Source organism: Polyodon spathula, unplaced genomic scaffold (genome assembly GCF_017654505.1).
Source record: "Polyodon spathula isolate WHYD16114869_AA unplaced genomic scaffold, ASM1765450v1 scaffolds_827, whole genome shotgun sequence".
Taxonomy (NCBI): domain Eukaryota; kingdom Metazoa; phylum Chordata; class Actinopteri; order Acipenseriformes; family Polyodontidae; genus Polyodon; species Polyodon spathula.
Genome location: NW_024472314.1, coordinates 21,869 through 44,282, shown reverse-complemented (window position 1 = coordinate 44,282; position 22,414 = coordinate 21,869). Strand labels below are relative to the sequence as shown.

Genomic DNA, 22,414 nt, shown 5'->3' with positions numbered 1-22,414 from the left:
ATAGGAGTCTTCTTTCCAACCGTGCATAAAGAAGCTTCAGTAATGGAGATCCCATTAAAACTGAGAAACAGGCCACTTTCACCATTAGGATATTCTCGCAGGAACGTTTCAATTAAAATGTTGTGTCTTTTTTTTTCTCCCAGATGTGTTTGTCTGTATAAATAACATTTCATTGTCTTGGTTTTTCTTTGTAGATTTGTTATGATTATTTAAGACCGGAGTTGAAGAGCTACCTTCAGCTCTAACCGGCTGCCTTAGAGACACGTAACACAGGCTAGATCACCCAGAGTGCCTTCATAGGCGTAGGAGCCAGTGCCATCTAGTGGTCAGCCACTTTGGATCATGTTTCCCTTTGTTTTGCTCGCAGAAAAACCAAAAACAAACTGAACCTTCAACAAAGTCTAGTCCCCGATCAAGCAGAGCAATGGTTCCCAAGCCTCCCGGATCAGTGCCCGTATTGATTGATTGATTGATTGATTGATTGATTGAGGCTGTTTGGTCCGCTGGTTAAAAGAAAGGGTTTGTAACCAGGAGGTCCCGGGTTCAAATCCCAGCTCACTCTCTCTGTGACCCTGAGCAAGTCACAGTCTTTGGGGTGAGGCGTTGTTGTAAGTGACTCTGCAGCTGATGCACAGTTCACACACCCTAGTCTCTATAAGTCGCCTTGGATAAAGGCTGATGTGAAAGGAAGCATTGGCACGGTGAACAATGTAAGTCTTGAACAGCAATGGCAATAAAATGGGTTGAAGGGAAGACACATAATGGAGACCTTTACCAACACCATTGAGAGGCTGTTGTGGCCTCGCACAGTCATTGCTAGTGGCCTTATTTCAGAAACAATGAAGAATGAAAGAAACTTTAACTGCAAAACAATTATGAATAGGTTTTTGAAATTCAAGGTTAAGATTTAAAGTGTGCATGCTGAGTAAAAGCCCTACAGAAACGATTACCTTTGATTCTGCGCTGCATGAAGCCCAGTATATCCATGTTCATTTCACATCATTTTTAAACTGTCAATTTCATCTCATTATTTGTAGCTGACAAAATAGTTCTGTACATTTTCTTTTCCATGCACAAGCATTTATTTTAAATAGGTAAAGGAGAAGATTTATGGAATTAGTTTTGTTACCTACAATGATTTTAAATGATCCTGCTAAAATATTTGTTTCTCGGTTTTTATCATCCCAGTGGTAAATACATTGTGAATAAAGCACTCCATGAAGCTTGGTATAATCGATTGTTTTATATATATATATATATATATATATATATATATATATATATATATATATATATATATTCACTTTGAGGTCATTCTTATTCTTAATTTTACTTGCATTTTGGCCCTTGTTTGACTTTTAACAAAATCTTTGGAAACTTTGACACACAGTTAAAATGTTATTTTTATTTTAAAATAAGTCATTTATAAGGAAGTTCATCTTTAACTTAAAAGTCAGTAAACTTCCTTAAATTCCTTTAACAACTTTGTGAATTTGTTTCAGTATCCAAAAACGACCAATAGAGGGCGACACTTGCAACATGTTTCAGGTTCCAAAGAAGTCCAGCATTTATAATTATAGCATGTATGTTCAATCCAGTTATATTACATACATATTGATTTTTTAAAGGACTGGCTTCACTGTTAAAACCAAGACATTTGCTAATATATACAATTGTAAATTGTAGGCTTCTTTTTGGGGTTTTATACGTGCAATATATTTGTACGCCACAAGATGGCACTAGATGTCAATGGATAGTGGAGAAGTTCGAGTACAGTTTATTGAGCTGTTGATATTGAGGAGACATGCTTGGGCAGTGCCACAGTGTGTATGGTGTGTTTCTGTTAGTGCGACTGTGTGTGTGTGTGTGTGTCAGTGTGAGTCCACTCTTGGCCCGCTTTGTCACAGCCCTCACTGTGGTCTGTGTATGGTGTGTGATTTGATTGATTAGGTCACACCCCGCGCTGTGGTCTGTGCAGTCTCAGCAGAGTCTCGTAAGCTTCCTGGATCTCCAGGAATCTGCTGCTGGCCTCCCTGACTCGGTGTGGGTTGTGGTCGGGGTGCCAGGTCTTCACCATCTCCCGGTACCTCTGAGTGATCTCCTCAAAAGAGGCCTCGCTGTTCACTGCCAGTACCTTAGCACAGGAGAGAGAGGGCGGTAGGTAAAGAGAGGAGGAGAGAGAGAGAGAGAGGAGCAGGAAGGGAGGCAGTGAGAGAGTTAGGGAGGGAGGCAGTGGGAGAGAGAGGAGCAAGAAGGGAGAGACAGGGAGACTGGTAGGGAGGTAGGAGAAGCAGGGAGAGAGAGAGGATAGTGAGGGAGAGACAGGGAGACAGTCCAGGCGAGGAGATTGGGGAGGAGATGAACTCAAAGCACAGAGAGCAGGGGGGCTGCAGGCTTGGTTCTTATTGACTGCCAGTGGATTGATAATTGAAAGGGTTGTCAGGGGAACTTTCTCATCCAGGCTCTGCTTTATTTTGTTACTGGTTACTTGCCGAAAGCCTCCCATTGCTTTCCGTTCATTTGCATAGGTAGACGCCCCCTGGAGCCCTCTTACCTGCAGTGCTGCCAGTCTCCTCTGGCTGTGCTCGCTGATAAACCTCTCCAGCACCCTCTCCCACTGCCCCGGCCCCTCTCCTCCGCCCCCTGTGAGCAGGGAGAAGGCTCTGTAGGGCAGCAGGAGGCAGGACTCCAGCAGGGAACGCAGGGAGGGGAAGAACCACAGCCAGTCCAGCAGAGCGGCGACACTATCTGCGATGTAGGAGAGGGTGGCAGTGGTGTTGTAGAACACGGAGCAACCCAGGGGCGCCGAGAACGCCAGCCATGCCAGTCCGAGACGGTACAGCCTGGCACCTAGGAGCAGGGGTAAGATGCTGGTATTGGAGCGCTCAGGGAAGCCCAGCACCTTAATGACAGTGCTATGGCAGGTTGGATGCATAAATTAGAAATATAAACAGGTACATAAATGCTGAGCACTAAACATGCAAGTAATTGCAGCTAACAAAATAGAATTTCTCCTCCATGCATCCATTATATAGCTCTTAAATGTGCAGTTTTGGAAGAAACATATAGCAAAAAATGTATTTTAATTATAAACACGCTTTCACACTGTCTTGCCCTTCAAGGGTTATTTCACAGGGAGAGTGACATTGTCCCCGCCCCTTCACTGGCTTCTTTCCCGTCAATAACCAATCAGCTGCTTCCCCTATTGACCGACATGCTGTCAGCCAATAACATCACCCAGAAGACAACACTACTGAGGTGAAGTGAGCTAGGAAGTGCGAGTGTAACAGATTTCCTGGAAGGTAAGGGAAGCAAACTGAGATCTTTCTGGGACAGTGTAGTACCAGAGGTTACCTTTTAAAATGAAATCCATGCTCGGTATAACTCTCCAAACTGCATGTCTGAGGTCTATATAGTGAATGCACAGGGCAGATTTGTACAATGCTTGTGTTATCTACAGTCAGTTTTAAGCTGTAATACAGTAGCAGCCAAGTCAGTGCTAGCTGTGTCTCATTGCGGTCCTCATGCCTCTGAATGCCCCCAGTTTGCTGTTCCCTTACCCAGCGGTTCCTCTCGTTCCATCCCAGGCTTGTACCTGCGGTTCTGAGCTGCGGTCACACTGGCCACAATACTGACTGGCACAGTGCCCAGAGCGTGGCCGTAGAACACCGGCGAGGTCACCAGGCAAGCGGTCAGGGTCTTGCGGAGGTCAGAGGTCTCCTCGCCCACAGAAGAGACCAGATGGACGCCCATGCCAACAGCCAGTGGCAGCACTAGCAGGTAGAAAGCGCTGAGGGAGGACAAACCGATCAGGGCAGCGATCCCGAAATAGATTCCCACGCACACCTGCCCGGCGAAACGGGCCGGGCTTATTGGAGGGGGCGTGGCCCCAGCTCTGACGGGCCTTCCATTGGCTGCTCGTGCGGTGGTCGGGTTGTGATTGGCCGATTCCACGTAGGCAGGTAAGCGGAAGAATTCGCGGAGCCAACCCAGGCCAAAGCCCCCAAACGTGAGCATCCACAGCAGGGCGTGGCTGTCCCTCCCCAGGTAGACGTGGTGGAGCCCCACGGGGCCCCCTACTGCCCAGAGCCAGTAAGTTACCCACAGCTTCCTCTTCCCCATGACTGCTTGTGAAGATCACTGTGGGTAAACAGAATCTCTGCTCACCAGTGTTCTTTAAAAGAATGTGGTTCAGTTCTTTTTTCTTATCTGTAGGCAATTCTCGTCTGATTTCTAGTTTGGCTCCACCTGGTGGTAATTAGATATACTGCAGGTCTGAGGTTAAGTGGGCTGTTCCTTTATTCCTGAGTACAAAAGCTCCTGGCCTTCCTTATAACTGAAATCCTAATAAATATTTTAGTTCTCAATGTGATTTTTACTAGCATGGCGCCATCATTCTATCTGAGTTACATCCAATGCCTCTGAGGAGAAATGATGAAATATATACTGGCTGCTTTAAAAAAAGAGGTATTCTTTTACAGTCTGGTGCCCCCTTGTGGTTGAAAGAGAAATTGCTGGCCTAAGATAATTCGTGGCTGAGTTCTTTGTGCAGCAACAGAAACACTGTACAGTGGCTGCAATAAACATTTAAGATGCTTTCAAGCAGCTTCAAGCTTCAGGTTTATTAAGTGTAGTTGTGAAGGCGTTGCTGTTCTATAGTCACAGATTGCATGCTCGGGGGAACAGAGAGGCTGTTACACACAGTCAATGAGAGAATAGGGAGCCCTACAGTGCTGGTGGAGAGGAAATGGCTGTGGGGACCAGTCTGTGTGTTGCACTTGAGTTCTTTCAGTCCAGATCTCACAATCCCAGGGAAATAAACCTACAAGAGACAAATTTAGAACAAACTGTTTTCAAAACTACAGTAAACTCTCGCGTCCCAAGCAGTTATTGATTTGTAGCACTGTGAGCCCACACCATTGATCTGGTAGGTGTAGCGGGCAGTGTGTGGGATGCACTACCTGTACGGGTTCTGTGCTCTGTCTGTGAGATCAGACGAGGTTAAAAGCTCTATAACCGGCCGTAACCCTGAAGAAAACATCTATGCATTATAACATAGATACAGATAGATTAACCTGGTAGAATTAACACACAGTGACTGAAGATGATTTACTGCATGTGTAGTCTGTTTGATGTCTTATTTATTTGACGTATATATCACTGTATGTCAACAGTATGCACAGAATTGCATTGAATAAGAAACGGCAGTGAAGAGTTTAATGAAAATCAAATAAGTGGCATGTGAGCTGTGCCATTAGGTTAGCAAATAAGGCGTTAGCATCACAGTCAGGTTTATTCGGATGATTTACAGTGTGTTGCTTCTTGTGTTCTCAAGAGCGTTATGAGAGCTGTACAGACAGAGGGACGCCTATCCCCTCAATCTGATACTCCCAGTGACCTGTGCTAAATAATGATAATGCAGTTTCATCTCGAGCGGAGGAGCGGTTTTACAGAGCTATAGAAAGGTGTCAATGTGTCATGCTTGGTGGTCCAGTAGTTAAGGAAAGGGGCTTGTTACCAGGCTCCCAGTTCAATCCCAGCTCAGCCACTGACTCGCTGCGAGCGACCCCGAGCAAATCACTTCACCTCCTCGTGCTCTGTCCTTTGGATGAGAAGTAAAACAAACGAGGTCCTATTGGAAGTGACTCTGCAGCAGCAGTTGTGATGTATAGCTCACCCCCTAGTCTCTGTAAGCAGTTTTGGATAAAATAATACAAACATCTTGCAGGGGTGGGATTTGAAGCTTTTAAGCGATGTGGTCTGGGCTGGCAGGCTGTAACAAACCCCCTCAATTAGCACAGGATTTCATCACCTTGCAGTGCCACCTAGAGACAGACTGACACAGACACACCCAGGTCCTGGACTGCTCAGTCTCCATTGCAGGTGTCCACTGGGACCTGGAGGGAACAGTTTACTCCAGTCTTAAACTAACTAACTCAAGGATTGGTTCCTAGTCAAGGGAGTCGGGTAACCATTAGCTGAAATTCAATATATTTTTAAAATGAAAGTTGCTTCTAATTATCCCTGCTGGAGATGAAATCCCCATGCGAAGCAAAACTTTTGTCGTACACACCTCTCTTCCTGTAGTCCTTTCGGGTTAGAATCTGACAAACTCCTGATTTTCTGCAGGTATTTGCAATGTGCACACTCACTAATTCACATTCTTACTATCCAACCTGCAGTTACAACAGCACAATATTAGCAATCCTTTCTGTTTGGTGTGTTTATCTCTCCTTACCTTTTCATGGCTCCCAGTAGATTTTCTGTTCTGCTTTTGTAAATGTTTCCTGTGTCTGGTGTTTTGACTGTGACTGCTATCCTGTAGCTGCCTGCCATATAAGTATGTAGGCTAGATCTGCAGTGTGTATTTCCTATCAATATTTCTATTACAGTCCTCTATGAATCTATATGAGGAAAAACTGAATCTACAGATGTTTTGTTATACTGTATCTATCAATCTATTAAACAATTCAAGTGTTTTAATTAAAGTAGTCCAGACTTACCCCAACCCCCTCTCTGTCTTTCTCTCTCTCTCTCAATCTTTGTATCTCCTCGTGTCTGTTGAATGGCCCTCAGTGGACTTTACCCCCTGGGTCGCTTGCACAGTTGATATATTGACACAGATTGAATTACACCAGACCTAACTCCATTGTGATAAAGCGCGATAGTGCAATTCAGTTGTGCAACAAACCAGGGCTGGACAAATCATTAGGAACACCTGCAATATTCAGCACACACTTTTGTGTAACTGGCTTGCTCCTACATGTGACTCATTTGTTATGCAAATCCCACCCCTGTCTTTTTTGTGTTTTTTTTTTAAGATCACATAAAAAAAATGGATGCAAAGTAGAAAAATTGACCTTACAGTTATCCATATAGATGCAGTGCACGGGAGTCAACGCACATGGGAACAGTAAGAATGTGGGACTAGACAGGTTCATTCCTGCTAATACACCTCGGATGGTAGTTCCATTAAAGGCGAAGCATCTTCATGGTTAGTGTTACCTGTTTGGTTTAAATGCGTGGGTGTTCCTCATTTGTTACCACTGAGCACGGTCTTGAATTGACAGGAACCTTTTCAAATGGCAGCTGAAATAACCTCTATTGCCACTCCTCCTTCACTATGTAGAACTGCATGGAGCCCCACACTTTTAAAAGCCTGCTTCCTGTGAATCTGCGGTCTCGCTGTGTCGACAGAACGCTCTCCAGCTAAACTTGGACCGAGGTCCAGCTGCTTGAAAGCCCCGGTCTCTGGACATGGCGTCACCAATTTCACCAGTACACAGCACTGGGGTCACCAGTTTCACCAGTGTACAGCACTGGGGTCAGTTTTTGATGCACAGACAGGATTTCAAGGCTTTAGGAACCACAGTTTTGTTTTCCCATCAATATAACATTACTAAACTTAGATGTCAAGTCTTGCTTACTCTAATGCTGAAGAGTTGGTGATTTATCTCCATCCTAGTCCTGGATAGTTACTTTCAAATTGCAATCTGTTCCAGTTATGAGTTACCACATTTTGCCTGAAAAAGGAACCATTACAGTTGCAAGTAATTAAAAAATGTAATCAGATTACAGTTATGCGTTACATGCATGTAACTGGCTGACCCTGCTTTGTCCACGCTAACATATTGATCAGTAGCTTTAAGTCCTATCCCAACCAATCACCTCTGTTATAGCAACCAGTCCTCATCGCTGTCCAATGAAGGTCAGCGATAACTTGTAGTCATAGCGCCCTACAGCCAATCCCCAACGAGACTACAAATTCAATTTCTACAAACTCCACGCCCCTTTGTAGTAAAAACAGCGTTCCCGCCCACTTTACATAACTATTTACATAACCCCGCCCGTCAAGTGTGAGGCCGCGCCCACTCGCTATTGTACTGCCGTTTCAGTGAGACCCGCCCTTGCAGTGTGCCCCGCCCCTTTGTGCCGATAATCTCCTCCCACACCGACTGCAAATCGCACCCCCGTAGCGGAGTCCCCGCCTCTCTCCGTTCAGTCGTGACTCGTCGTTCTCTAGGGAGGGCGGAATCGCCGGATCGCGGCGTGTTTGGAGGGACTCGCAGTTTCGGGGTGTCCGCAGGTCTAGCAGGAGAGCGAAGGAGACGGAGCGCCCCGTGTCTGATCGCGCTGCTATGTGTTGCCCTTGTTTTCTGGGTGCTCGTCACTCGCAGTTATGGTGAGCCCGGAGGATGGACCCGGACGACGTGTCAGTGAGGGAGCAGATCTTCCACAACAGGGTTCGCGAAAGCATCGTGAGTGCGCCTGATTGCACACACTACACACCGCCTTCAACACCACACACATTACTGATTGCACACACTACACACCGCCTTCAACACGACACACATTACTGATTGCACACACTACACACCGCCTTCAACACGACACACATTACTGATTGCACACAACACACACCGCCTTCAACACAACACACATTACTGATTGCACACAACACACACCGCCTTCAACACAACACACATTACTGATTGCACACACTGCACACCGCCTTCAACACAACACACATTGCTGGGGTTTAAACATTTAAAAAACAGCAGCGCGTAAGCGCCGGGGTAGGGGTCCTATTGTGTGGGCTCCAAAATAGATTTTAAATTAGGGAGAGTTTTGAGTCATTTTTGGGCTAGATAACTGCGTGTGTAAGTGGAAGTCGTGACCGAAAAACATTGCACCTATTTTTTTTTAAATTAATTTTATTTAATAAAGTGTTTGATTTTGTACATTTTACCTTAATAATAATAATAATAATAATAATAATACCGGTGTGTGTATATCTATATCAAATTTGAAATTGTGAACACGTACGCAGGTAAAGAAAGGGGCACATATATTTAAAACCAAGAAATTGGTATTTTGCCAACTTGACCCCGGGCTGAAAACAAACGTGTGTGTGGTTGTGTGTCTGTTTCTGTGTGTGCCCCTGTGTGTGTGTTTGTGTGTGTTTACGTGGTGTGTCTGTTCTGTGTGTGTCCCTCTGTGTGTGTGTGTCTGTGTTTCTCTGTGTGTAGTTTGCTGTGTGTGGTGTGTCTGTTTCTGTGTGTGTCCCTCTGTGTGTGTGTGTCTGTGTTTCTCTGTGTGTAGTTTGCTGTGTGTGTGGTGTGTCTGTTTCTGTGTGTGTCCCTCTGTGTGTGTGTGTCTGTGTTTGTGTGTGTGTGTAGTCTCTGTGTGTAGTTGTGCTGTGTGTGTGGTGTGTCTGTTTCTGTGTGTGTCCCTCTGTGTGTGTGTGTCTGTGTTTCTCTGTGTGTAGTTTGCTGTGTGTGTCTGTTTCTGTGTGTGTCCCTCTGTGTGTGTGTGTCTGTGTTTCTCTGTGTGTAGTTTGCTGTGTGTGTGTGTGTGTGTTTCTGTGTGTGTGTGTCTGTGTTTCTCTGTGTGTGTTTGCTGTGTGAAAACAAACGTGTGTGTGGCCGTGTGTCTGTTTCTGTGTGTGCCCCTGTGTGTGTAGTTTGCTGTGTGTGTGGTGTGTCTGTTTCTGTGTGTGCCCCTCTGTGTGTGTGTGTCTGTGTTTCTCTGTGTGTAGTTTGCTGTGTGTGTGGTGTGTCTGTTTCTGTGTGTGTCCCTCTGTGTGTGTGTGTCTGTGTTTCTCTGTGTGTGTGTGTCTGTGTTTCTCTGTGTGTGTAGTTGTGCGTGTGTGTGGTGTGTCTGTTTCTGTGTGTGTCCCTCTGTGTGTGTGTGTCTGTGTTTCTCTGTGTGTAGTTTGCTGTGTGTGTCTGTTTCTGTGTGTGTCCCTCTGTGTGTGTGTGTCTGTGTTTCTCTGTGTGTAGTTGTGTGTGTGTGTGTTGTGTGTGTGTGTGTGTGTTAAAGACTACACGCTGAGAGCGGCTGTGTTTTTAACGTGCTCTCCTGTTTATATCGCTTGTTTACTGCGAGTCGGTTGAGCAATCCGCTCGGCAGCTCGTATCCAGCGAGTCACGCTGTCACCAGCCGTGACTGAGCAAAGTCCCGGCGGTACGGACTCTTCTGCTCCTGCTTTCCCGACACGTCCTCAGTCATTTGGTGCAAACAAGTTGTTTTTTTTTAAATCCTCGTTTACCTTGGTTTCAATTCCGTAATTGAAGTCCTGCACAGCACAGACACGACAGCTGTTAAGAGTCTGTTACATCCCTATGGCTTGCAGACTGGTAACAAATACATAAGTAAAATTAAATACATACATGTAATTTTCACAAGCTGGTGACAGATACTATGGAAAGGTTATGTAGAAAACAAATAGGATGTAGTGAGAATCCAGGAGCAGGTTTGGAGACCCCTGCTTTGATCCATATGGGTCTTGTCATTGAGGTGGAGATGGGTAACACTGCAGGGAATGTAGAAGTGTTAATAGTGCTATATATACAATATGTAACTATACAATGATCCTAGCTTCATACCTGCCTGTATTACAAAGATCTAGCCTATATATTTCTTTACTGGTGTTTTTGTTTTTGGTTCAGGATGTCCTGAAATAAGAGCTGTCCGTTTTCCATTTGCATCACATTAAAACAACTAGGATTAGATATTCATATAAGCAGGTTTGTAGATATTCATATGGGGCAGGTTTAAAAGGTTTTTAAAGTACACTTTTTTTTTTTTTTTTAACGCAACATTGAATGCTTAAACGTAGACATAGCTGTAAACAGATACAACCCCCTCCCTTTAAAAGATGCTTGCCCCTGTGTCTCCTCCAGTAGCCAGTGCTGTAGCCGCTAGTAAATTGTGGATATGGGTGGGGTGTGTGCGGGCCAGGGGTGGGGGGATGTGGGATATGGGGTGGGGTGGGTGCCTGTGGCAGTGTGAGGACCTCATGGCACACTCCGGGCTTTTCAGCAGAGCTCCAGTCCCAGTGGGAGTCGCTTAATGCACAGGACCAGTGGATATTTAAATACATTCTCATTAGTGCTGCTCATTATTCCAATACATTAGCGCTGCGAGAACCAGCTTTGCAGTGGTATTACTAGTCAGAGAGAGACTGACTGTGCAGCAGCTGAGGAGAGCTCTGTCTGTCTGTCTGTCTGTCTGTGTGTGTGTGTGTGTGTGCTGCTTGATATGCTGTTATGAACTCTGTGTGTGCGTGTATGTGTGTGCTGCTTGCATGGCGTGTTTGACACTGCTGAAGACTGATGCCTGGTATGTTTGTGATGAAAATGAGTTATCTGCAAACTGAGTCCGAGTACTGCCTGATCTGTGTGTGAGAGAGAGGGGGAGAGGAGAGAGAGAGGGGGAGAGGAGAGAGAGGGAGAGGGAGAGGGAGAGAGAGAGAGAGAGAGCTGTACAAGTCAGGATAGTGGGATATATTCTGTGTGAGACAGAGCTGTACTGTACAAAGCAGGATAGTGGGATATATTCTGGTTCTTGCTTTGCACACCACATTTTGTAGGGTTATAAATACTTTTGTGGAAAAGCTACTAATTGTTGTTCATCATCATCTGCCAGGGGGTGTATAAGATGTACACTGCATAGCAGTTTCACCCTTTCCAGATTTTACTAGGAGCTTGATTATCCCCATTGCTTAGGTAACAAGCCCAGATGTGTCTTATTAAACTCCTAGCACAACCAGGAATGGATCAGACTGCTATGCTATGAGAGTCTTACTTACTTTCCCTGGGTTCGGTTATTTCCATCTGTCTCTCACACTCTACATTGTGAACACTATAACCTCACCAGACCTGATTTATAGCATTTGGCAATAATGTGATAAACTCTCAATTTTATACTGTACACTTTGGACCTTTCAGGCTGTGTGTGATTTATGAGGGACCTCTGTACTGTATGGTATGTGCTGGTTACTGTTTGTAAAGACGTCAATAAAGGGAGTTGACAAAGAATCTAAACAAGCAGCATTAATAGTTAAAGGCATCTATTAAAATAGACCCTGCGTCACTTGCCTCTGTGTTTTTCTCTGTGCTATCTGTGCCCAGCAGTGTGATGACGTGGAGGAATAGGGAAGTTATCATGTGGACTCTGGGTTACAGCATGGAGCTGGGAAGCGACCTTTAGACTCTCAGTGCAGACTGACACACTTCTGTCAATACTACAGAGAGCGTTTGAACTATGATTACACACACGTAAACACGCTGGTAAACTTAGACAGCCCATAACAAGCATTGCAATAGAATTACAGTACATTATTAACGCGTGTAAGACTGTATACAACACTAATGCCTGTATAGATACTACTGTAAAAATACTAAGGTCAACATCTATATTTCACATGCACATTTAAGGAGTAATTCCTATGGTGTGCTACAAGGTGTTATTTAGGGTTAGAAACTAATGCAATTATGGGTTTTGAAGCTTGCTAGTCCTGATGTAAACTTATCAGTCCTTATGTGAATCAACAACCGCTGTTGGGGGTCCCCAAAATATTAGGCTTAAAATTGTTCCCTAAAAAATGAACAGGAAAACCCCAGATACAGTAAACATGCACGCTCATTCCCAGATGCATTGATTGGGGTTGTGCATCTGCCTTCCCCACATTCCCAACCCCAGTAAAGTCTGTGTGGACAACACCGTTGACAGCGTGCGTGACCTGGCGTATGACTGCTTCAGTAATGGGACCGGCTGTAGAACTGTCCCAGATAACTCACAGATATTTAGCAGTTGCCATTCTGGTTAAGTGGGCTGGACGCAGTGGCGTGCACACACTCCTGCGCCTGTTTTACATGTACATGTAATCCTTGAGCCTCGTCCAGGTCATGCATCCATTCAGAATCAGAATCCGGTCGTGCATGCCTTGCAAGGGTGTGAGCTGGTCCAAGAAGCACTTTTAAGGTTAAAATCACAGAGGTGTTTCTGGGGTGTCGCGATTGTTACGCTGTTGATGTGACTTGTTCGGCAGTCTTTGCATTCTGCTCCACGCAGTTATATTGATTACTTGACCCTGGTTTTTGTCATGCTGGACACGGACCTTGCAGCTCGTCTTATTTTCTGGAGGCATAGACTTGCTGCATAAGTAATCGCACGGGCAAAATTCAGTGAAACTGACGCATTCTCATATCTCGGAATAATGCAGAATTTGGCATGACGGGGAAGTGAAGGGAGGCTTAGTTCTGAGTGGCTGTTTTGTAAGCGTTGTGAGTGTTTGTTCCCCTCTGCTACACCCTGTTAGAAAATGGACTTTTCCTGCATTTAAGCGCAAGCCTGTGAGCTTGTGAGTATAGCTGTATACTTTTTTTAAGCACTCGCCTGTAGGATTACTGAGACCCAGACATCAAGTCCTCATCAGTTTTAATTTGCCTCAGGTGAACAGGTGAGCCTGGGTTTCTCACCCTGACTATTGCTGTGCTTTATTTGCCATTCCATTATTGAGCAATAACAGAATAGCTGACCTCTGTTGGAAACAATGGGAGAGCAGTCAGGTTGTGTTGATTTAAGATAACGTTTAAACTATATAGTAAACTACACTAAAGCATAGAGGCTCTTCTGCATCCCCTCTGCTGTGTTACCTTCTTATAATGCAGTTGCTGGATTCAGGATCCATGCCAGTGCTTCCCTGTGTGTCCTGGTGCTCTGAGCTCTACAGCAGGGGCAGTCCAGCACAGCTCAGTGTTTCTGATGGATTATCCAGCCTAGGTCACGCTGTCCAGCACAGAGCTGCTGGGATCGGGATTACTGTCTGCACTCGGCAGGGCAGAGATAGGGAGGGGGTCAGCTGGGCTCCGGGGATCAGGCAGTGTGGCGATATGGTCAGACTGTTGGACACTCATATCAGATTTAAGGTGGAATAGCCAAGGCTGCTTGCAACATGCCACGCATTTTGCTGTTAATGCTTTTTTTAAGTGGCTTTGGTCTGCATTGCACCTCTGGGTTTTGCTGGCTATAGAATAGACGTTTTAATAAGGCATTTCTTTGTTATACACACGTGGCTGCTGAAGCTGACAGTAAATAGATTGCTTTCCAATGCAATGGATTCTCATTCAGTCCCTGTTTAGGTTGTGTCAGTGGAGGCGGGTCTCAAGCCAGTTCCAGTGCAAGTTCTATTTTCGGATCGTCAGAAAAATTCATTACTGTGATATTGCTGACTTCCCCTGTTGTAAAGTGTCACATTTGCACAGTGGCGTGAGTAACGGGCTGTCGGACCGCAGTGTTCCCGACTCCTCCTCGCTGTGTAAAGAAAGGAATTCGTCAGCCTGGGGTGGAAAGGAAGATCACTGGAGTGGTGTCACGCACTGTGGAAACAAAGAGCAGCCAGTTTGAATTGTCTGTTTGTTTCTGCATTAAGATCGTGTTATCATTTCCCGTTGTCTTTTACTGTGCACTCCAAGACTACTGTTTTTTTCTTTACAACATGGAGCGTACGTTTCTTCTAGAATCAACCTTAAAACATAACTAGTTTTCCCGTCCTTCTCTCTGACGCTTTGCCTGTTTTTAATGATCTGTAACTGTGTAGCACTTTGTACCCTCTCTCAAACCCATTGCAAATAAGATCTCTGCTTTACTTCAGTGCCATAATCGGCGTCTTCTATTAAACCCACGCTGTTAAAACCAAGGCATTTGTCTCGTGCAGCCCTGTGAAGCAAAGAACGATTTTGTTACCATGTTAGGAAGTTGGGTTTGAACGTATGTCAGAAGAATGTTCACAGTGTTATCGTTGTAACTTTGCTGTTTCATGTTGCCCACAGCTGAAAAGCGTAAAAATGCTTGGCTGTACTTGACTGCTTCAGGATTAGCCTAGTTTGTTTTTTTAGCCTGTAACTGATTTGGCAGTGATCTGCAGGGTTATTGTACGATTAGTGACTTCAGTGTGCCTTAAACTGCCCAGTCTTGGCTCAGTGCTGTGCTCCAGATTCAATGGAGTATGAGACTAGCATCTAAACAATAACCAGTTCTGCATTTAAAGTGACTTCTGCATTTAAACAACGGAGGTATAGTTTTGGCAGAGCCACTCTGGTCTCCGCCACTCTTGAACCCAAGTCCTCTCTGTTAACAGTTCTCCTCGGCTGCACCTCGCATTTCAGTGAACCCTTTAAAGTCTCAGTCTTTGCAAAACAACAGTCTGGTAAGCAAAGCTGTGACTGGGGAAGGTGCAGCGGAGGGCTGCAGAGCCCAGGATCGCTTGCTTTCTCCGCTGTGATGGAACGCTTTCCTGGTGCACGGAATGCATAAGGTTAACGTCTTAGTAAAGATGAAACAATGAATCGAGCGTCAGTGAAACCTTCATTGATCAGTTACCCTTTGCCCTACCTGGAGCCTCGTGACTCTCAAACGTACTTTACTGTAATACTGGTCCAGTTTCTATTCCAGTTTTTTTTTGCTTCTTGCTTTCTAATAAGAGTTTTCTCAATGCGCATATTCTCTTGCTATGTATAGTAATGTGGTTTTAAGAATAAATGGACCCTTATTGTATAAACACAGGCTAACACACCTGTGTTTGTCGTGCTTATTGTTGACATTGATTTTAAATGTTTCAGAAGAGCAACCTTTCTGACCTACAGACCATTCTGTTCTTATTAGACACTGTACAGGTTTTTCCCAGTAGAAGTTGCCCTGCTGTGCTTCTAGCAGGGCTATCTCCAGGGGATTGTGTGTGACCAGATTTCCTGTCAGAAATCTAGTTTTACCCTTAGCAGCTCAAAATCCAGCATGCTTCAATGGAAGGATTCCTTGCACTCTGATTGGCCGAGCTAGAGCGAATTAATCTCGAGCATGGGCCCTTACAATGTTTGCAATATCACTCCGCCAGGCTTATTTGGAACAAAACAGCATTTAAAGTACATTTCAACCTGTTTAATACAACGTGTCAGTCAAAACCTCCAGAAGCACCTCGGAGATGTGTATCGACTGTACGCAGAACAGAGAGGAGGACCGTCTGACACCTGTGTGTCAGATTCCAGGGGCGAATGGAGACCCACTTCTACCTTGTGTTGAATATTCTTATTTAATAGAATTAGCTGGGGAAACATCTTCTGTCCTGTAGAATGAGCGCTCTTTACTTCGGACCTCAGTTCTGCATCAGATGTTTTGTAGCTGCGTACGTTCCAGGCAGGGTTAACATCTGCTCCGAGATTTACTCTGTAGTGCCCCTCTGGTTTAAATAATGGAACTGTATTGTGCAAGTATTGAAGTTGTGTTTCTGCGGGATTGTGGGATGGGTTTGACTCCAGCTCAAGGTGTTTTAATCTGGGCCTCTTTCAGAGTCCACGCCAAACCTGTGCTCAGCTGACTCTGTACGTGAGGCAGGGGGTCGGTCAGGGCTGCTGGGGCCCCCTCTCTGTGCTCTGCCGCCCCGTGTCAGCGGTGTGTTTATGGTTTTTACCATTTGTCTTTGTCTGGCTGCCTATCTGATCCTTCCAGACTGTCAGGAGTGGCTTTGAATTGTAAATGACAGACGCCTCAGGCCTGGAGGGGGGTTGAACAGAAACCCAGGAGAGTCGAGTTACGCTCCCCTTGCCATCCTAGATCACAACAAACGCTGGCAGTTCTCATTAAGCTTGCCAGGCCACTCTTCATACACATTTAACAAGGTCTGAACAATAGTATTGTAAAACACACCTTGCCACGAATTCCCTCAACACAGGTACGAAACAATAACAGTGTATTTGGATGAGAGGACCGGTAGTTCTCAGCTGTGGATTGGGAGACGGAGGCAATCATTTTAGTCCTGCGCCCTACTGCTGTAACAGGACTACAGATAGCAGGGTTTGTCTGCCTGCACCCCAGACCCCCAGCTGTATCCTAGACTCATTCTTCATGGGAGCCAGATTCTTAAACTGCTGTAGTCTGCAAGATTTTTTGGTATCCTGTTATGAAGAATGTCAAATTCTGATCCCTTTGAATTTCTCCTATTGAGAATTGACACTAGACTAGGGCATTAAATCATGATGGTACACCATTTGTGCGTGTGCGTGCGCGTGCGTGTGTGTATTTTGCACCCGGGTTTGTCAGTGGAGTATACAGTGTGTGTGCATCAATGTATGCGTATTTCAGGCTCGCTGATGGACAGAGTGCTCCTCTGCTCTCTCTCTCTCTCTCTCTCTCTCTCTCTCTCTCTCTCTCTCTCTCTCTCTCTCTCTCTCTCTCTCTCTCTCTCTCTCTAGAGACAGATCACTGCCTCTCCAGTAGCACTGTATTGATTACCTGCAGGAGCTGATTGCTGAAGCGTTGGGAGTGGGGCAGGGGTGTTTCACAGCTGCTGCCTCAGTATTGCTTCTGTTAACTGATGAAGTTCTGTTTCAATAGAGTCCTCTTCGTTCTAGCTTGACCGTTTCCATGAAATGTTAATTAGATGAATTCAATAATTCTAATTGGGTGCAGAAGCTAGATCGCATGACCTACAGCGAAGGCCAAAAGTTTTGCAGCACCCTGTAGAGTGATCTAATTTTGCTTCATTAAAGTCTCATGAAACCTGCTAACATAATGAATTATTCCACATACTTAATGAAAAACTGTCTCGATCCTAAAATTGCAGGCGATGCAGGTGGTTTGTCGGTAGTGGTGCCCAGCATTGCTTCACTATGTTCAAGTTGCAGTGTGACAGAGCACTTTGTGTCGTGACCTGCTGTTACAATGCTGGCATGTTAGCAGGTATTTCAAACAATAGCCTCTCTCTCAAAGGCCGGTGTGAAGACCTCACAGCAGTGCTGACGGCAGTCGGACAGGAAGGGGTTGTTTGTTCAGCTCTGTCCTCTCCTGTGAGGCTGTCACGCACACACCTGAGCGGTCAAAGGTCAAACAACGGCATCCTGGAGAACTTCAAAGCAGGTTTTCCGTTTTTGGATTTTTTTTAAATTTAGTTTTAAATATGAAGTACAGCAGTGTGTCATTTTGTATTCTTTATATGCCGACCTGCTTGAAAACCTCCGGGTGTGAGAATTTCAATTTCCGCTCAGTAACCGTTGATACAAACAATAGGCGCTCGTGTGAAAAGACTCAGACTGCTTTGTGTTTTTAATTAGACAACTTTTAAAGTCTCTGTGTTCCTTTTCTCTTACTGTTTTCAATGAATTGCATGTGTTGCACGTTAAAGTCCCTACTTTGCCTATTTTGAAAATGTTCTAAGATTCGCTTCCAGTGGTTTGATTTCCTGTACACAGAAGCAACGGGGTGCTCTAATAAAGCTGCACACGGTACTCAAGTGTAACCGTTCATCATGTGCTCTTCACATGATATGCTGTTTGTGTTGTAGTTGTAGTTCAAGTGGTTCCTGAGTGAAGTGTGTTTTATAGCTGGCATGAATATATGCCCTTCATATTTCATTTAGTCTTTTAACGATAGTCCTTCATTTGGTGATCATTTGATCCCGCTATGCAGCGTACAAGTAGCCCATCAAGACCCTCCCACCTCATCTCGCAGTACGTTTTGTATCGCTGCATTCGTCTACACCCCTAGTGCAGGCAGCCTTTCTTGTTTAAATGGAATAAAAGAAAACCACAGATAAACAACCCATAACATTAATTGACTAGATCCTAAATGCACCTGATAGATTTATTTTTAAACGGTTAAACTCTCAGGAGTGGTAGATTTAGAATGGATTTAGAGAGACACACTTTTGGCACACTTAGTCCTCAAACTGTTTTTTTAAATTCATATTTCTACTAGCTTGAACTGCAATAAAAAACGTTTTTCCAGTAGTGTCTTGTTTAATCCTAGGGCTTCACAGAAGTGACCCTTTTTTGTATATGACTCGGGGGGGGCCCCTTGCAGAGACCACACCTTTTTATCACTTAACAGACCAAAGCGATTTGGATACTAGGGGGTGAACTATGCATCAACAACAACCCTTGGAATAGGACCTCGGGTTGACGTCCCATCTGTTTCTTTTAATACTGCTAAATTTCTTTTATTTCGCGCTGGAGTGAAATCGTGTTCTCTGTGTGCTGAAACTCTGCATGGTCTTTGAAGCTGTGTCGCTGTGCATGCTGGCCTACATTCTCATGACACTGACACCTGTGTGTGTTATTTATATCGCTGTCACTGATATACCTGGACTTTTTAAAGCAAGCGAAAGACGACTAACGGTACTGTGTGCGTCGTGCTCCTGCTTTGTATAGCTGTAGGTGGGTCCTGATTTATTCTGGCTGTTAATAATTTAGAATTTTGCTAAACACTGAATTGTTGTCAAACATCTAGGGATGGAATTAACCCTCCCATTGCATAGCAGCTGGGTCCTTTCCTGATTTTAATAAGATATGCTAGAGCTTGTTACCTGCACACTGAAAAACCTGGAATGGGTGAAACTGCTGTGCAATAGGAGTCTTATTGCCTTCCCTGAATATTAAGGTGCAGGTATTTCAATAATAATAGTAAGTGTGGTGTACAGAGCTGGCCAAATGTTTTGCATCACCCTCTAGAATGAATTGATTTTGCTTCGTAGTTGAATCCCACATGCTGAAGGATGTTACGCCAACATATTGAGTTGCGTACCGCTTTTTGGTTTAATTAACAGAAAAACAGACAATGTGACATTTCGTAATCAAACCTGGTAGGTTTGTTTTGACTCGTGTTAAACAAGATCTGAATTGAAAGGGTACATTAGAAGTGTCAATAGAAACTAACACTGCAGTTAATGAAAGCCGTGTGCTGCAGGGTGGGGTGCACATTGCAAACTAGTGATGTTACACCCTGTTGGACAATACCATCACTTAGGTGAACTTCAGAGTGCTGGAATGAACGAGGTGAGGCATTCTGCAGCATGCATTGCATATCATAATGTGGGCTTGTAAGTAAATGCCTGTCTGTCCTTCTCTGGCCGATGTGAATGTCGATGCATGTGATTTTGTACTGCTAGAGTGCGCCTTCTTTAACACTGTGTCCCACCTTCTAACAAGAATACAAGTGCTAGAGCCATGAGGGAGCTGTGACCGCCTTCTAACCGGCTCTGTGGTATGAAGGGCAGCCTTATAACAAGGGAGCCCTGTATTTCCCATTCGCAAAACTTTGCCACTTCCAAGTGATAAGCTTTTCTGAGTAGAGGCTGCAGTGCATTATCTCCCGTTTACAGTATTGTCAGAGTCAGTCAAACAAGTTCTACCACCCCTTTCTGTTGCCTTTGTCACCACTGTCAGCGCCAACATATTACAACTCTGTCTAGCTATGGAGATCCAGTGCAGGGAGTGGCAGTTCTGTATAGTATAGTAATAATCTCGGAGTGCTGTGAAACAGCAAAGTAGAGCAGCGTGGCTTCCCACGGTGTAGAAGGCAGCGTTTAGTTACAGTGGTTTGTATATTGGAACAGACTCTTCTTGAAATGTAACCCGAGGCCCGTTTTTTCGTATTTGTTAAAGGTTTTCCATGCAAAGAAAAAGTGCGTATTCAAAAATGAAATCCATGTTTTAAGTGTTTTTATGTGTGAACTGTACGCTGGAGGTAATGTCAGGGTTTGGTCATTTTATGGGGTATCTGAGAATGCGGTTTGAGTAATTGCAGCCCGTTCTGCGCTCTTCCCACGTACTGAGGGTTAGAAAACTTACAGGGCATTGACTGTGATGTCAGGCTTGGGTCGGTAATACAGAACCGCAGCGTCATGGATGTGCAGATTGTGTGGACTCCCTCTTCATGAATAAAGGCACTGAACTGTTGGGTTGAGGTAGAGGGTGCGACTCCTGCAGCTCAGTACAGTCCACCAAGGACGCTATTTGAATGATCCAAATACTGATAGATCTCTGTTGTAACGATAAATACTGACTCTTTGTAACTCTCTTAATCCAGCTGGGGCCTCAGTGTTATCATGGTGTTTGCTCATTGAGATTCAGCTGGTTATCCAGATATAAAATACAGTCCTCTCTCAAACCGAGGACGGGTCACCTGGGATAATGAAGCGTCCGGTTTAAAAATTAAACAAACGCATGCACATTTATACTGCTTGGTCTGTTTGAAATGCATTTCCCTTTTCACTAAAGTACCATTTCTGTAATGTGTTCTTGGTGCATGCGACATTAAGAATGACTGCAGTATACAGATAGTGAAATCAAATGAGTGCCCATTGCATTGCTTTGCTGTAGCCAACATGCTACTGGAAATAACAACAGTAACACGCAAAATAAATCCTGCCTTCTCTGTGCGCATTACTGGAGAAATCGGAAACAGAATTATTTTCAGTTAAACTACAGGAATTTAGCGCACTTTGTCATCCAACTACTTAATACACAAAACAACAAAATAGCTAATGTCGCTGCATTAACAAGCGACGATACCCAACCATACCTTACATATAATGACACACAGAAATAAATCAATTTTAAATTAACATAGAATAGTTTACAGTTGTTTTCTGTTTGTATAATAACCATATTGCAGCATATTTTGTACGTAGGGTACCTTCGTTTTCTCCAAGAATACTGAAATAGATGGTGAACTAGTGTTTTTCTTTTTTGTTAAACTGTTTTGAAAGAGTGCTCACTGCTGCTTTCACTCAACGCCTTTTCTCAATGAAATCTCGCAAAAGCCTCACAACCGCTGGGTCATCGTTAAGTGATGTACTAATTGCGTATTACTTGAACAGAATCCTTGCAATTGTGGAATAATTAAAAATTCAGCTGTCATTAAAAATCTTGATAATGAATATAGTATCTTACATTTCCGATAACTAATTATTACTTCATCATGACTTCTGTTTGATACGATTTTACCGAGTTACTGTAAATCGCCCCAACCCTACAGCATGGCTCGCTGGAGTTCTCCAAACAGTTGTTGAATGAAGTGTGTTTTGTAGCTGGTGTGAAAACACGCTCGCCCGGTCTCTTCATGTTATTGTCTTTTAACAAAATAGTCGTCCGTGAAGTTATTTTATTGTGCATCAGTTCCTCGGCAGAGAGCTGGGATTCATTAGCTTGGCTTGCTTGATCACTCGGTCACTTTCCTCTCCGCATCTGTTGCAAAACATCCTGCAGCTTGCAAAAACATCCTTTCAGCTCCCTGCTGGGTTCCACGTGACGTCACAATACCACGCTGACTGTACGATGCGCTCTCATCAGCGAAGGACCGCAGCTTTGCATTTGCACCTTTTCAAAAGATGAACAGGTTCTTTTGCTCCGGATGGAAACGCTGTTTCCACCTGTAATGAAAGCTGCTACAAACCCACAGCTTTCGTGCCTGACTCCAAGTATTCTTCCAAGTATTCCTGGCTTTCTGTAAACAGGGGGTGTAACAGAACTGAAATGGTGAGGGCGCGCTACCTTATTTGTATAGATCGTGAAGGATTGCTCTGCATGAAATAAGATGAAATCATCACTAAGAACGGGCTATTGTGTTACCTCAGTAAGATAAGGGGGGGCAGCATGTGTTCATAACCTTCAGTGTAACCAGTGTTGGATTAACCAGTTACAGTAACTCATTAAAGGCATAAAATGAACCAGTTACAGGTCTAAGTAGTTCGTTACTTAGACACAGTTCTTTGGAGAGATTTTTTTCAGCTTGGTCAGGCTGCAGCTCAGAGTTCCAGCGACAGTATCCGGCCCGCTCGTTCCCTCCTCTGGCGAGT

The 22,414-nt window shown here is 44.5% G+C and overlaps 2 protein-coding genes across 6 annotated transcripts in view; one reads left to right on the top strand and one right to left on the bottom strand.

Moving 5' to 3' along the window:
- Window positions 1-1,390: 1,390 nt before the first annotated feature.
- Window positions 1,391-6,598, bottom strand: dnajc22 (DnaJ (Hsp40) homolog, subfamily C, member 22). Of its 4 annotated transcripts, none has more exons than XM_041241876.1 (4): window positions 6,504-6,598; window positions 3,561-4,822; window positions 2,555-2,850; window positions 1,391-2,134 (listed from the first exon to the last, which is right to left on the bottom strand). In XM_041241876.1, exons 2-4 carry the CDS (start codon window positions 4,120-4,122, stop codon window positions 1,952-1,954), a joined length of 1,041 nt encoding a protein of 346 aa, XP_041097810.1. In that variant the 5' UTR covers window positions 4,123-4,822; window positions 6,504-6,598; the 3' UTR covers window positions 1,391-1,951. The 4 variants fall into 4 exon arrangements, with proteins under 4 accessions (XP_041097810.1, XP_041097811.1, XP_041097814.1 ...); XM_041241877.1 differs by lacking the exon at window positions 6,504-6,598 and adding an exon at window positions 6,239-6,492; XM_041241880.1 differs by lacking the exon at window positions 6,504-6,598 and adding an exon at window positions 5,813-5,864.
- A 1,402-nt stretch (window positions 6,599-8,000) lies between these two features.
- lmbr1l (limb development membrane protein 1-like) overlaps window positions 8,001-22,414 on the top strand; it is a 34,139-nt gene continuing 19,725 nt past the window's right edge. For both annotated transcript variants that reach the window (XM_041241882.1, XM_041241881.1), the window contains exon 1: window positions 8,001-8,258. In XM_041241882.1, the coding sequence (XP_041097816.1) occupies window positions 8,180-8,258 (79 nt within the window). In that variant the 5' untranslated portion in view covers window positions 8,001-8,179. The remainder of the gene's footprint in view (window positions 8,259-22,414) is intronic.